The sequence below is a fragment of the Notolepis coatsorum genome (assembly GCF_963971535.1).
Source record: "Notolepis coatsorum genome assembly, chromosome: 9".
NCBI lineage: Eukaryota > Metazoa > Chordata > Actinopteri > Aulopiformes > Paralepididae > Notolepis > Notolepis coatsorum.
In genome coordinates, this window is record NC_140173.1 from 32,961,997 (window position 1) to 32,975,481 (window position 13,485).

Below are 13,485 nucleotides of genomic sequence, written 5' to 3' on the forward strand. Positions count from 1 at the left end.
GCCCCGCTGTCACACGATTGGCGCATATGTCACATGACGTGCTGTGAAGACCCGCCCTACTCTGCCTCTGATTCGCAGAGTGTGGGTGGGGAATGTGATTGGACCAAAGCAGAGTCACTCACAGACAGTGGGTCCAGTCATAATAGTTGTGATAGCCGCGGGACAGATTCTTGTGTCTTTAAAAGTACTGCCAATGTAGCCTTCAAGTGATCTCCGTTGATATAGTCAGACATACTTGCTTTGTTTACCTCTCGGCTACTGGCGCATACCTGCTACCTGTGACGTAAGCAGTACGCGCGACCAGAGCCGTGACAACCCTTTCGTCATCGTTTTAACAGATTTATACGGTTTGACAGTTTAGACGAGAGCGCAAAGGTTTTGCGTTTCTAGGAATTCCACCCTGGAAGGTAGTCTCACTTTTTTGCGGTTTCCCCCCCGTAAAAATGCCGTTTCCGTATAAACGAAAGGCACATCCGAAAAAATATTTTTGCGGATTCACCTGCTAGCGTTTCCGTCTAAACGGGGCCTGAGGTAGGTAAATAAAAATTTGAGACTAAAGTACAGAAAAAAGGTACCGTTGGGTACCGGTATCGATTCACAGGTACCGGTACCGTATCGGTTCAAATGTGAAAGGTACCCATCCCTAATAAATGATCATGTAATAATCACGATTATTATTATTTCTTTCTTTATTATATATATTTTTTTTTTTAAATATCCTCAAACTAAATTAGTCTTTTTCTTTTATTAAATCAACTTTCCAGCCCCAGACCAGGGAGAGGCCCCAGGCTGGGCGATATGGAAAAAAATCATATCGCAATAACGATATGATAATTTTATTTTATTTCTCGATATCGATAATTATCGAATTGTTATAAGTATATATAAAAAAAGAAAAAACATTTTTTTTTTTTTTTTTTATTTTAACAACAGATGTATGTTTATTTTGCAGCAATTCTTTGTCATTGCCGCCATCTTTAGTGTTACATCCCCTCACACTCCAGTTCTCAGGCTGCAGCTGGTTTAAAAGCTAAAGTAAACCAGCTTCTCTGCTGGCTGTGGCTCCAGAGGAGTTGAACAGTTCTGGCTCTGCTAGTTTATTTTCGATCTTTTGGCGCTTTTTTGGTGGACAAACCACCATGTGCACTGTGACTCGTGACTGGAGTCTAGTTCTGCTAGCACACATAGCCTACTGTGTACAGACGGTTTCAAAATGTATTTTAAATTAGAAAGCAAACAAAATAAATGGACAAGAGAAAAATAAATCTGAATTTGGTCAGTATTGTCATTTGGACAAGCAAAGCCATTACTTTAAGTTGCAGGCAAGAAAGACAAGTCTGTCCACTGTCTCTGGTTTTAAAACTGCCCTGTTGCAGGTATAAAAAAAAAAATTAAAACGATTTTTCGATTTTTTTTAATTTAGATATTCGATATCGATTATTAAAATATATCGCGATATTTATCGTTATATCGCCCAGCCCTAGCCCCAGCCCAACTAAATCAATTAAATCAACTTTCTAATATCTTAATTGTTAATATCTATCTAATAATCTGAATATAACTCATCAGTTTTAATACTATAATATTAGTGTAGCCTAATCTGCAACTCTGAAGAAAAAAACCCATTGGTTTAAACAGAATGAATAGAAAATTATTATTATATATATATTTTTTTAAATTCTAATGTTGATTTAGAATTTCGAATGCCAACGTAACGAACGAAGGTTCGAACGTTCGGGCTCAGCCCTAGCCGCCACACGGCCTGGTGGTACGGGAACGGTCCTGCCCACAGATCACTACAGAGAGCAGTGGAGGCCCAGCAGCACATCACAGGCAACAGACTCCTGGTTATCCAGGACATCTCATCAGCGGTCATCATCATCAAGGACCACAGACTGTCCTCTGTTCTCCTTGTTACCATCTGGCAGACGATACAGGAGCAGGGCTGCATCTACCACCAGTATTAACCAAACCCTTTCACTGCCACACGACAGAAGGTTAACCCTTTACTATCCCACAACCGACGGTCGCCGGCAGTGAAAGGGTTATTAACCCGCCGTTGTATGGCAGTGAAAGGGTTAACCTTCTGTGAATTGTCGCAGTGAAAGGGTTAACCGTTTTGGTAGTGCAGCAGTGAAAGGAGAGTTTCTACCACCAGGCCGCCTGTTCCTTAATGATAAGCAAGCAGTGCAAGAATGCGGAAGCATTCTACCGTAGTGGCGTGCGGTAATGCGCCTTTCATTTTCCGCCGCCCAGCGCCCAGGTGCGTGCACCGGCGGCGGCGTGCTCGCTCAGGTGCGTGCGTGCGCCGGCGTGCTCGCGCGAGGTGCCCGCGCATGCGCATGAGATCCCGCCTTGGTTCGACACGAGCGGAGCTCAATATATATAAGTCACCGCCCCTTATTCAGTATCGAGAAATAGCTCAATTGGCAAGACTGCATGGCTGTGGATCCTACAGCTCGTTTGCTGGCGAGTTCGAATCCCATAAAATATATTTTTTTTAACGTGATTTTTTTTTAACGTGTATTCTTTCGCCGGTTAAGGTTAGGCATGGTTAAGGTTAAGGTTAAGGTTAGGCATTGTTTCGGAGTTGGTTAAGGTTAGAACGGTTAAGTTTAGGCGCTGTTAAGGAGCTGGTTAAGGTTAGAGTTTGTCAAAGAGAATGGCAATATTCTTTCTATGGTTAAGGTTAGGCATGGTTATGGTTAAGGTTAAGGTTAGGCATTGTTTCGGAGTTGGTTAAGGTTAGAACGGTTAAGTTTAGGCGCTGTTAAGGAGCTGGTTAAGGTTAGAGTTTGTCAAAGAGAATGGCAATAGACAGCCTATTTCCGCGCGACAGCTCCCAAAGCGGGCCTGAAAAGAAAGGCGCTTTACCGTAGTGGCGTGCGGTGACGAATGCTTCCGCATTTTTGCACTGCTTGCTTATCATTAAGGTAGACGCCACCAGGCCACCCTCTCTTACCAACTGATGGAACACAATAGTGATTCTACCTAGGCCTATATCCAGTTCATGAATGCTTTTATCTTCCCTGTTCTTGGCTGTTCTAAGCACTGGTGTGTGGCAGGACATTCCCGGGTAAATCATTCGGCACACAGGAAGTCATGTGTTTTCCATCACCAGCAGCAACGGCTGTTTGTTTAGAATGAATAGCAGATTAACTCGGTAGTTGAGCATGAATTGTCAAGATGGAAAGCAAGTCAAATGCAGTGGAAAGACGCAAAAAACAGCAACGATCGCTTTAATATCACCAATGTTGAACTTGAAAGCCTGCGAGTAGAGCCAGTATGGTGTAGGTTAATGTGACTCTGTCTGGATCCTATTAGCAGCTAATCGAGTTTGCTTGTTAACCCTTTCACCGCCGCACTACCAAAACGGTTAACCCTTTCACTGTGACAATTCACAGAGGGTTAACCCTTTCACTGCCACACGACAGAAGGTTAACCCTTTACTATCACACAGTTAACCCTTTTCACTGCGACAATACAGAAGGTTAACCCTTTCACTGCCACACTACCAAACGGTTAACCCTTTTCACTGCGACAATACAGAAGGTTAACCCTTTCACAACCACACTACAGAAGGTTAACCCTTTCACTACCAGACTACAGAAGGTTAACCCTTTCACAACCACACTACAGTGACAGACGGTTAACCGAGCTATAGTAACTACTTCCTTTTTTGAGAAACAACTCTTACCCTTCGACAACAACATAGGGAAACACTACCAAAACCGTTAACCCTTTCACTGTGACAATACACAGAGCAGGGTTAACCCTTTCACTGCCACGCGACCGTCGGTTGTGTGATAGTAAAGGGTTAACCTTCTGTCGTGTGGCAGTGAACGGGTTAAAGCTAATCTGCCTGTCTGGAGGGTGAGATGAGACGTGGTACGACCCGCTAGCTAGCTACTGGGAGCTCACAGACCAATCAGCCATTCTCTGTCTTGGACGTCCCAATACAGGTTGTGTTTGTATAAGCAGATGAGCCAATGGCAGCCTTTGCCATGAACCATACACTGACACACACGCACACACACACACAGTGGCATAGCAATGGGCCTTGTGTCGCACGGCGCTGCAACCACTAAACACCTACTGCTTTTGTTGCTATAGCAACCACTCAGCTGCCACTCCAAGCTGTGTCACCATGGAGACCATGAGACTCTGGGTGACGACATCACATCCCCCCCAGAGAGTTCAGCGCTTACACGTGTGTGTCTGTGACATTATCCAGATGCTCTACCTTATGATCCATCTCGGACAGAAAACAGGAAGTGTGTGTGTCTGTGACATTATCCAGATGCTCTACCTTATGATCCATCTCGGACAGAAAACAGGAAGTGTGTTGTCCAGGTGACGGTAATTCCCAGGACCCAGGCCTTTGATATCCGGTCAGTAACTAGGTGCGTGTGTGCAACACAGGATCAAATGGCTGCAAAATGATCAAAGGCAGAGTCAGGGAGCAGGTGTGTGTGTGTGTGTCTTTCTCTCATTCTCTTTCTGTCCATCCGTGTGTTTATGAGGGTCAGGTGCTAGTTTGAATCTACTATTTGGTTTCCGTCGCGTGATCTCTCATTCTGGAGAGCCACCAGATACACACACACACACACCGAGGACTGTGTGAATGCACTTTGATTATATGGGCAACCCTTGTGATTGAACTGTATGTTTATTAGCATAATATATGGACCAGAGACTCTTGAACCTCTTCATCAATACAGGAAGTTATTTCCTGGGGAACTGTGTTGTACCTCAGTACACACAACACCACGGTGTTGGGTCACAACCCAGACATTAAAGGAGCACTTTGCACAAAAATTATTATTTGTATATCGTTTGCTCCATTTACCCCATGATTCCTGGAATTCATTTTTTTAATCCAGTTTTTCTCTCATTTTCTATTTTTCTCCCATCCCAATTTCGTATCGTCCAATTCAACCCTCCCCTGTCTTTGAACGCTGTTTCTTGCCTCCCACAAGCCGGCTGCAATATGGACTAAGTCATACATAGCACAAGTCCCCTCCGGTACTTGAGGTAACAGCAGTCGCATGATCTTTCCACCTGCGCAGCTCGATCTTTCAGCGTCGGGGGTCTGGGCTTTGGAGGGGCCCCGCCCCCGTCGCTTCCTGATTCTACTGCGCAGGCGCACCAACCGACCTGTAGGAGTCGCTGTCCACAACGCCCGATCCCCACCCATCAGTTTCCCTCCCCCTAATACTGCCAATGTGTATTAGTATGAACGACCAGCTAAACTGAAAGCAATGTGGAGCGCTGGACTCGAACAGGGAGATGATCTGTTTGAGCCCAGCTTCCAGTATTCGTGGTGAGCGCCTTGCCCACTGCACCACGTAGCCGCCCTGATTCCTGGAATTCATGAAGAGTTTCCATCTCTCTCTCCTGCCTCCACCGTGAGCGTAGGATCAACCGGTCCACATGTCCAGTCCGCTAGAAGGAACCTGTGCCGGTCCACATGTCATGAAAGACTGTCAGGTTTGAAACTGTGTGGGTATCAAACAGGGACGAAAGACTGTCAGGTTTTAAACTGTGTGGGTATCGAATGGGGACGAAAGACTGTCGGATTTTAAACTGTGTGGGTATCAAACGGGGACGAAAGACTGTCGGGTTTTAAACTGTGTGGGTATCAAACAGGAAGAAAGACTGTCAGGTTTTAAACTGTGTGGGTATCAAACAGGGACGAAAGACTGTCGGGTTTTAAACTGTGTGGGTATCAAACGGGGACGAAAGACTGTCGGGTTTTAAACTGTGTGGGTATCAAACAGGAAGAAAGACTGTCAGGTTTTAAACTGTGTGGGTATCAAACAGGAAGATAGATGTCAGGTTTTAAACTGTGTGGGTATCAAACAGGAAGAAAGACTGTCAGGTTTGAAACTGTGTGGGTATCAAACAGGAAGAAAGACTGTCAGGTTTTAAACTGTGTGGGTATCAAACAGGAAGAAAGACTGTCAGGTTTGAAACTGTGTGGGTATCAAACAGGAAGAAAGACTGTCAGGTTTTAAACTGAGTGGGTATCAAACAGGAAGAAAGACTGTCAGGTTTTAAATTGTGTGGGTATCAAACAGGAAGAAAGACTGTCAGGTTTGAAACTGTGTGGGTATCAAACAGGAAGAAAGACTGTCAGGTTTTAAACTGTGTGGGTATCAAACAGGAAGAAAGACTGTCAGGTTTTAAACTGGGTATCAAACAGGAAGAAAGACTGTCAGGTTTTAAACTGTGTGGGTATCAAACAGGAAGAAAGACTGTCAGGTTTTAAACTGTGTGGGTATCAAACAGGAAGAAAGACTGTCAGGTTTTAAACTGGGTATCAAACAGGGACGAAAGACTACAACCCTATGGCCAACCATTCAACCAAAAAAACATTTCGGTCAGAATGTAATCTGGGGTTGTCTGTCTCTTCCATAGGTAGTGGTGGTGTGCTGAGGGAGCCATGGGGGCCTTCCTGGACAAGCCCAAGACGGAGAAGCACAACTCCCACGGCGAGGGCAACGGGCTGCATTATGCCCTCAGCTCCATGCAGGGCTGGAGGGTGGAGATGGAGGACGCCCACACGGCCGCGGTGGGGCTGCCCGGCCTGGCCGACTGGTCCTTCTTCGCGGTGTACGACGGCCACGCCGGCTCCAAGGTGGCCCACTACTGCTCCAAACACCTGCTGGAGCACATCCTCGGCAGCAACCCGGGGGCCACGGGCACAGCAGCACGCTCCCAGGGCTCCTCGGACAGCTCCACGGCGGTCGTCCCGGCGCCGCCCACGGCGGAGGCCGTGAAGGCCGGGATCCGGACGGGCTTCCTGCGCATCGACGAGCACATGCGCAGCTTCTCGGACCTGCGCAGCGGCATGGACCGCAGCGGCTCCACGGCGGTGGGCGTGCTGCTGTCGCCCGACCGCCTCTTCTTCATCAACTGCGGCGACTCCCGCGCCGTGCTCTACAGCGACTCGCGCGTCTGCTTCTCCACGCTGGACCACAAGCCGTGCAACCCGCGGGAGAAGGAGCGCATCCAGAACGCCGGCGGCTCGGTGATGATCCAGCGGGTGAACGGCTCGCTGGCCGTGTCCCGGGCCCTCGGGGACTACGACTACAAGTGCGTGGACGGGAAGGGCCCCACGGAGCAGCTGGTGAGCCCGGAGCCGGACGTGGTGGAGATGGCGCGGGCCCCGGAGCTCGACCAGTTCCTGGTGCTGGCCTGCGACGGCATCTGGGACGTCATGTCCAACGAGGAGCTGTGCGAGTTCATCCGGTCCCGGCTGGAGGTGTCTGACGATCTGGAGAGGGTCTGCAACGAGGTGCTGGACACCTGTCTACACAAGGTCAGCACAGAGGCTACTGACGCCTAGTGGTGGGGGAAAATATCGATACGTAGTAGTATCGCGATACTTTGCGTGGCGATATTGTATCGATACAGGGACGCCAAGTATCGATATTAAAAAGAAAATGTGTATAAGGAAGTTGCATTGTTCATTTCAATACCTGTAATAGTACAGTAGTCCACACATGTGCATTCAGTTAAGTTGGAATATGACTGTAATACAACAGTTCAGTTTGTCAGGTACATGCAACACAGATTAGTGTTGACATCTGTCTGCTTGAGAAAATACCATGTTCTGCAATAAAAATTATTGAAGTGAGATGAACAGACTGAACTTTATTTTATTAGATAAAACATGTTGACCAACATGTTGACATGTTGACCGACCTGTAGGAGTCGCTGTCCACAACGCCCGATCCCCACCCATCAGTTTCCCTCCCCCTAATACTGCCAATGTGTATTAGTGCGGACGAGCAGCTAAACTGAAAGCAATGTGGAGCGCTGGGCTCGAACAGGGAGGCGTACCTGTTCGAGCCCAGTCTCCAGTATTCGTGGTGAGCGCCTTGCCCACTGCACCACGTAGCCACCCTTATATTCTGTGATCTTGTCTTAACTCTCCCTCTTCTCCTCTCTTCCTCAGGGTAGTCGTGACAACATGAGTGTTGTTCTAGTGTGTTTACCCAGCGCTCCCAAAGTGTGTGAGGAGGCCATGAGGAAAGATGCTGAGCTCAACACATATCTGGAGTCCCGGGTGGAAGGTGGGGATGGAGGGATGGATGGATGGATGGATGGATGGATGGATGGATGGAAATTACAAGTGATGTTTATGTGCAAAGATTAGATTTAGATTCAAATGTATTGTTATCATACAGCGCAAGTACAGTACAACTAAAAGAAGTTGACTGTAGCTAAGGGGCTACACAACCCGCACTGTATTAAAAGATTGTTTAGATTAAACCACTACTAAAGATTATTACTTGCCAGACAGTACAGTTAGATAAATATGGCAGACACTCAATTGACGGCACGGGGACAAGGATACCAAGTTTACAGTATTTTAATCGTCATATCAATATACAACTGAATTATCATGTTTCTCTTTTAATAGTAGAATGTCAGAGTATCAAAGTCAGTGGGAAGGAATATTTCCTAGGTTAAGAATACTCGACCGGAGCTCTGCAGGGAGTGAGAAGAGGTGATACGGGGCAAAGCAAGGGGGTAGCTGGAGACGATGATTTCCCTCTGGAGTTGTAAGCTCCGGAGGAATTGAAGAATGGTCGGATAATCCTGTGGTCACTGAAGAAAAAGGGGTCTCGTACGGAACCGGTCCTTGTAATCCTAGTGCCCGATGGCAGGGTTAATAGCTATTAATCCAAAGCCCGATGGCATAGATGGTAGCTAGCTAGCTTCGTTTGTACTGGAAGCTAGCCCGAGGACGGTCTTCAATGAGTAGTTAGATCCAAACGCAGATGGTTTTAACTATACGTTTCTCCACGTTACTTCGCTTACACAAGTCACTATACTGCGCCAATAATGGCTCTACAATATTATAGTCGTATCTAAGTAGCTACTAGCTATCCGTAACGATACACCACTGGTAGGTCTGTGTACAACTGTACCGGACGTATTACGATCTCGCTCTGCTGCTTCTCCTGTTCTGATACTGCCGACTCGTTACTTCCACTGCTGTTAGGTTACTGCTCCACACGCTCACTCCTCCACTGTTCACTCTCTGCCGGCTGCTTGCGCCATCTACAATATATATACTCAGACTGATTTCTAGGGCGCAGCCGCTTTACCTGTCCAGAATCAATGCGCCTGCTATGGGCAAGTCTGAACTTGCCCGGACATGTCTTGAACTCTGTCTGGGGGGCTCGTCTAGTGGCGCCTCCAATGTCAAGGGCGGGACCCAATGAGGCGAGCGAAGAATACTATGGTGCAAACGGATGGCGTTGGATATATATCTTATATATATAAACAATATACAAGTTATACAAAATAATAAACGCAGACTTTCAGTATTAATCTGGACCTTCAGAACATTGACAGTAAAGTGCAATAACAATATACAGCGTACAAGTGATTCAATTGGAATATATATAATGAGTACTACTGAGTAACAATGCTACTCTGATTTATGTACAGTGTTGCAGTATTATTGTGATTTATGTACAGTGATATAGGTATAAAATCACTGGTAATAGCCATACTGGCCAGCGGTATAACTAACAAATTTAGGTATATGGGATATATACAGATACATAGCATTACAGGTATGTAAACAGGAATATATGCAGGTATATTCAGACGGGTGTGAATAAATATCTATATGGTAAATATAGATATATAAATATTAGTGCCGTCAATAGATAAACATTTTTTAACTAATTAATCTCTCAATTTTCTGTAATTAATCTAGATTAAAAATAGCATTTTTCTACTTAACCGAAGCAGATATTTACTTGAGTAAAATCATGGAATTAATGTAAAATCAACACAAAGAAAGTATATTTAGATTCAAAGACTATTTTAATAGCTTTATTTGAATACAGTTTCTCTCCTGTGAAATACAAATGTTCAACAAAACCATCAACATTGACTCAGCTAGACCTCTTTCTTATATCCGCGGCGCTAACAGAAATAAAAACAACCCAGGCCTATGTTAAAGTGCAGATTGGCTTAGAGGAAGATAATGTCTTGTATGAACTACCAGTAATATAAATCATATTAACACTTTGATTGCCTAAGGCTAAATTCATGATATACCATCCGTTGCCAGCTCTATTTAACATGGAGAAGTTCCCCTTCTTTGCAGGGCTATAACTTTTTAAATTCTATTGCTAGATTGCCATTATTAGGGCCCATTCAAGGTCCTATATGTATTGTTCATGGTGTAGCAACGTTAAACTTTTTCATTCACATATTCATACTAAAATATGGTCTAAGGTATAAGTATGTTTTCATCTCTTTCTGCAGCTTTCTCCATAACGTGATTTATAGCCCCAAATGCATTATATTGATGATGAAATACAGTTTGATAGCAATCGGCGCGATATAAAAAATTCCAACTGAACGTACTTCTGGAAGTTACTACAAGTCATCTGATGTTGACCGGATGGGCGAGGGGGCGTTTATAATTCCGTGGGCAGCGTTATACCATTCATCTAATGTGGGTCATATGTTCATCAGATCAGTTAGTATCGAACACGGTAATATTACACACTAAAACTCACCCCAGTCTCCTCGGGCCGTTGGGCGATCAGCGTGGGGTAGACAGTTTTCCATTATGGGATGTCGAAATACCCGGTCCATTTCCAGGTTGTATAATAGTATATACGTCCAAATAACGTTGTTTATTGAGTTAGAGCGAGCGATCTATTATCCAGTGTTTCAAGATGGAGTCGCGGGAGCTATAGAGAGTGGCCGGAAGTAATATGGGTGATCACCACTTCATCCACATGACTTCCTGTTTGGCGCTTCTGCCGATCGGCCACCAGATGGCGCTCTTGAACCGCTAGAGGATTGAGAGGAGGTCAGAACTGTGTGAAGGCTGCAGAGGGGAAATATGATTTAGATCACAGATTTTTGAAATATTGATATTAAAGACGAGTTAGGGCGTCCTCGGCAACTTGAGCATGGCTAGGAAAGACGCCTAAACACGTTTTCGGCACTTAAAGTGTTAACAACTAAATGTGTTCCATCTTCATGTCAGATGATTTTCAAAAAGGTGCATGAGTCAATGCAAAAAAAGAATGAGCAAATATACTGCTGAAAGTTCAGAATGTTGAAGATTTTTCACTCCATAAATTAATCTAGATAATTTTATTTTAATGCTTTAAATAATTTAAATTAATCTCTAAAATTAAAGCATACATTTTGACAGCCCTAATAAATATATATTTATACATTAGGGGTGGGACGGTTCGGTTCGTATCATGGTTTTGGGGTCACGGTTTTCGGTTCGGTTCGATATACGGTCGTAAATTTGTATTAAAAAAAATGTTTACACTCAAAAATCTAAACATGCTTCTCATTTATAAATAAAATAAAAAAGGTTTACAGTGTTTACAGCCTTAAATAATGTTTGGCACACAAAGACCGAACTGACTGAAAAATATAGGCTACATTTGTCAAAGTATTAACTTGGTGCAAACAAACAATATGCTCAGCCAGCACTAGACTTTCCTTTCTTTAATATAAACACAAAAAAACTAAAGTGCAGTATTTGAAATACAATGAAAGGAATATGGCTGGATTTCTTATCATACATCAAACTAACACACACACTGTACTGTTTAAAAACAACACTGCTCTGTTCATTCTATTTTTAAAATACGTATACGTACATTATCTGTCTACATTTATTTAGACTAACATTATTTAAATATTGAGTGCAACTGTGGTGGATTACGTAATTCGGTGAGTTGGAACTATCTATGGGTTGGCGGGTCCACAGGGACATTTTAGCGCGACGGACCTTCAGCTCAGGCAATGTTATCAGCTCCAGAGGAGTTCATAACATCAACATGCAGTGGGACAGCGGCAATAGTCCCGGTTGGAGTTAGTAAAACACAGTTGTATGTTAGCCTTCTTGGATGTTGAATAAACGCCTATCATTGTCTTTAAACACCCCGCCTCTCAGATTTCCTCCTCTGCTAGCTAGTAGCTACAGTAACATTTCATTGACTGTACAGTATTAGCTGGCGGGCTGCGTCGGGCTACCATAGTTAAAACGTGCGTTGTGTTGTACAAACTGCTAACGCTATGGCAAGATGTGTGTAGGCCTATGTAATGTTAATGGCTATGTTTTTAAAGTCGTAATGAAGATTGATTTATATTGTGCTTTAGGGATGGGTACCTTTCACATTTGAACCGATACCGGTACCGGTACCGGTACCCGTGAATCGATACCGGTACCCAACGGTACCTTTTTTCGGTACTTTAAAAAAAAAATAAAAAAAAATATGATAGGATTTGACTTGATTCAACAACAAAGCAGTCGGAGCAATGACAAGCCGAAAACTGTCGAAATTTTATTTACCTACCTCAGTCGTAAAAAAAAATCCAAACTTCAAATAACTACAATTTCGACAGTTTTCGGCTTGTCATTGCTCCGACTGCTTTGTTGTTGAATCAAGTCAAATCCTAGGTAAGCATATATTGTGCGTGTGAACGTTGACATGAAAAAAAAAAAAAAATTAATAAATTTTTTTTTTTTTTTTTTTTTTTTTTTTTTCGGTTTCTCACTTGATTCGATACTCGGTAGTACCGACGTGTTTCGGTTCGGTACCTCAAAAGTACCGAATTCGGTACCCATCCCTATTGTGCTTGCCATTTTTACACAAACTGTTGCCTGCAGCCAGTGCTCACCTCTCCCGGCTCCGCCAAATGATTTTTTTTTATTTGCGCGTCATCTGAACCGTACGATACACAGACGCCCCGAACCGTGGGGGTCGTACCGTATGGTACACGGTTCGAATGCGTATCATCCCACCCCTACAGTATATACAGCATTATTGTACATGGCTATCATACAGAGTTACATGGGTAGACTATAGTTGATGTAGGTTGTTGCCGTGTTAGGCAGCTGTAGACAGTGACAATGGTAAAGTGATTATTGGCTGCTTATTGTAGCCTGAGCCTGGGGGTTAAAGGCAACGTTCAGATTTTTGGAACCCTAGCTATATTTCTTACTTAACACTTTCAGCGCCAGCCATTACCCTTATCCCTGTAGCTAATGTGCCAGCTTTCCATAGCCTATTTTCACTGTGCGTCACTATGTTTGGAGAGCTATATCTATATTCTATATTATAGCTATGGAGACAATACTATGGTCATTTGACAGTCACTTTCTCCCGTCGAACATGCAAAAAAGGCCTGTATACGTCCGCGCGTTATCCCATGGTGAATATTGTATAGTTTAGGAGTGATCTGGGCTAATTCCTGAAAAGCTTAGGTATAGGCCGCTATGTGAATTTGACTAGGCGTTACTTGGACACGCTACTATTTCCAATTCAAAGGTATATAATGGGTATTATGTTACGTTTTTTGATGCTCTGATCGTCATCAACGGCATTAGTTTTGGACACCACACACGCTGATCAGCTGGATCAATATGAAATCATTGTAGGATCAAGGTGGAATTGACGTCAGATAGTCCTA

The 13,485-nt window shown here is 44.1% G+C and overlaps 1 protein-coding gene across 1 annotated transcript in view; it reads left to right on the forward strand.

Moving 5' to 3' along the window:
* ppm1ba (protein phosphatase, Mg2+/Mn2+ dependent, 1Ba) overlaps positions 1-13,485 on the forward strand; it is a gene marked incomplete at its 3' end in the record, with an annotated part of 55,720 nt that overhangs the window by 14,465 nt on the left and 27,770 nt on the right. The window contains exons 2-3 of the mRNA XM_084321054.1: positions 6,421-7,324; positions 7,964-8,081. Of these exons, the coding sequence (XP_084177180.1) occupies positions 6,446-7,324; positions 7,964-8,081 (997 nt within the window). The 5' untranslated portion in view covers positions 6,421-6,445. The remainder of the gene's footprint in view (positions 1-6,420; positions 7,325-7,963; positions 8,082-13,485) is intronic.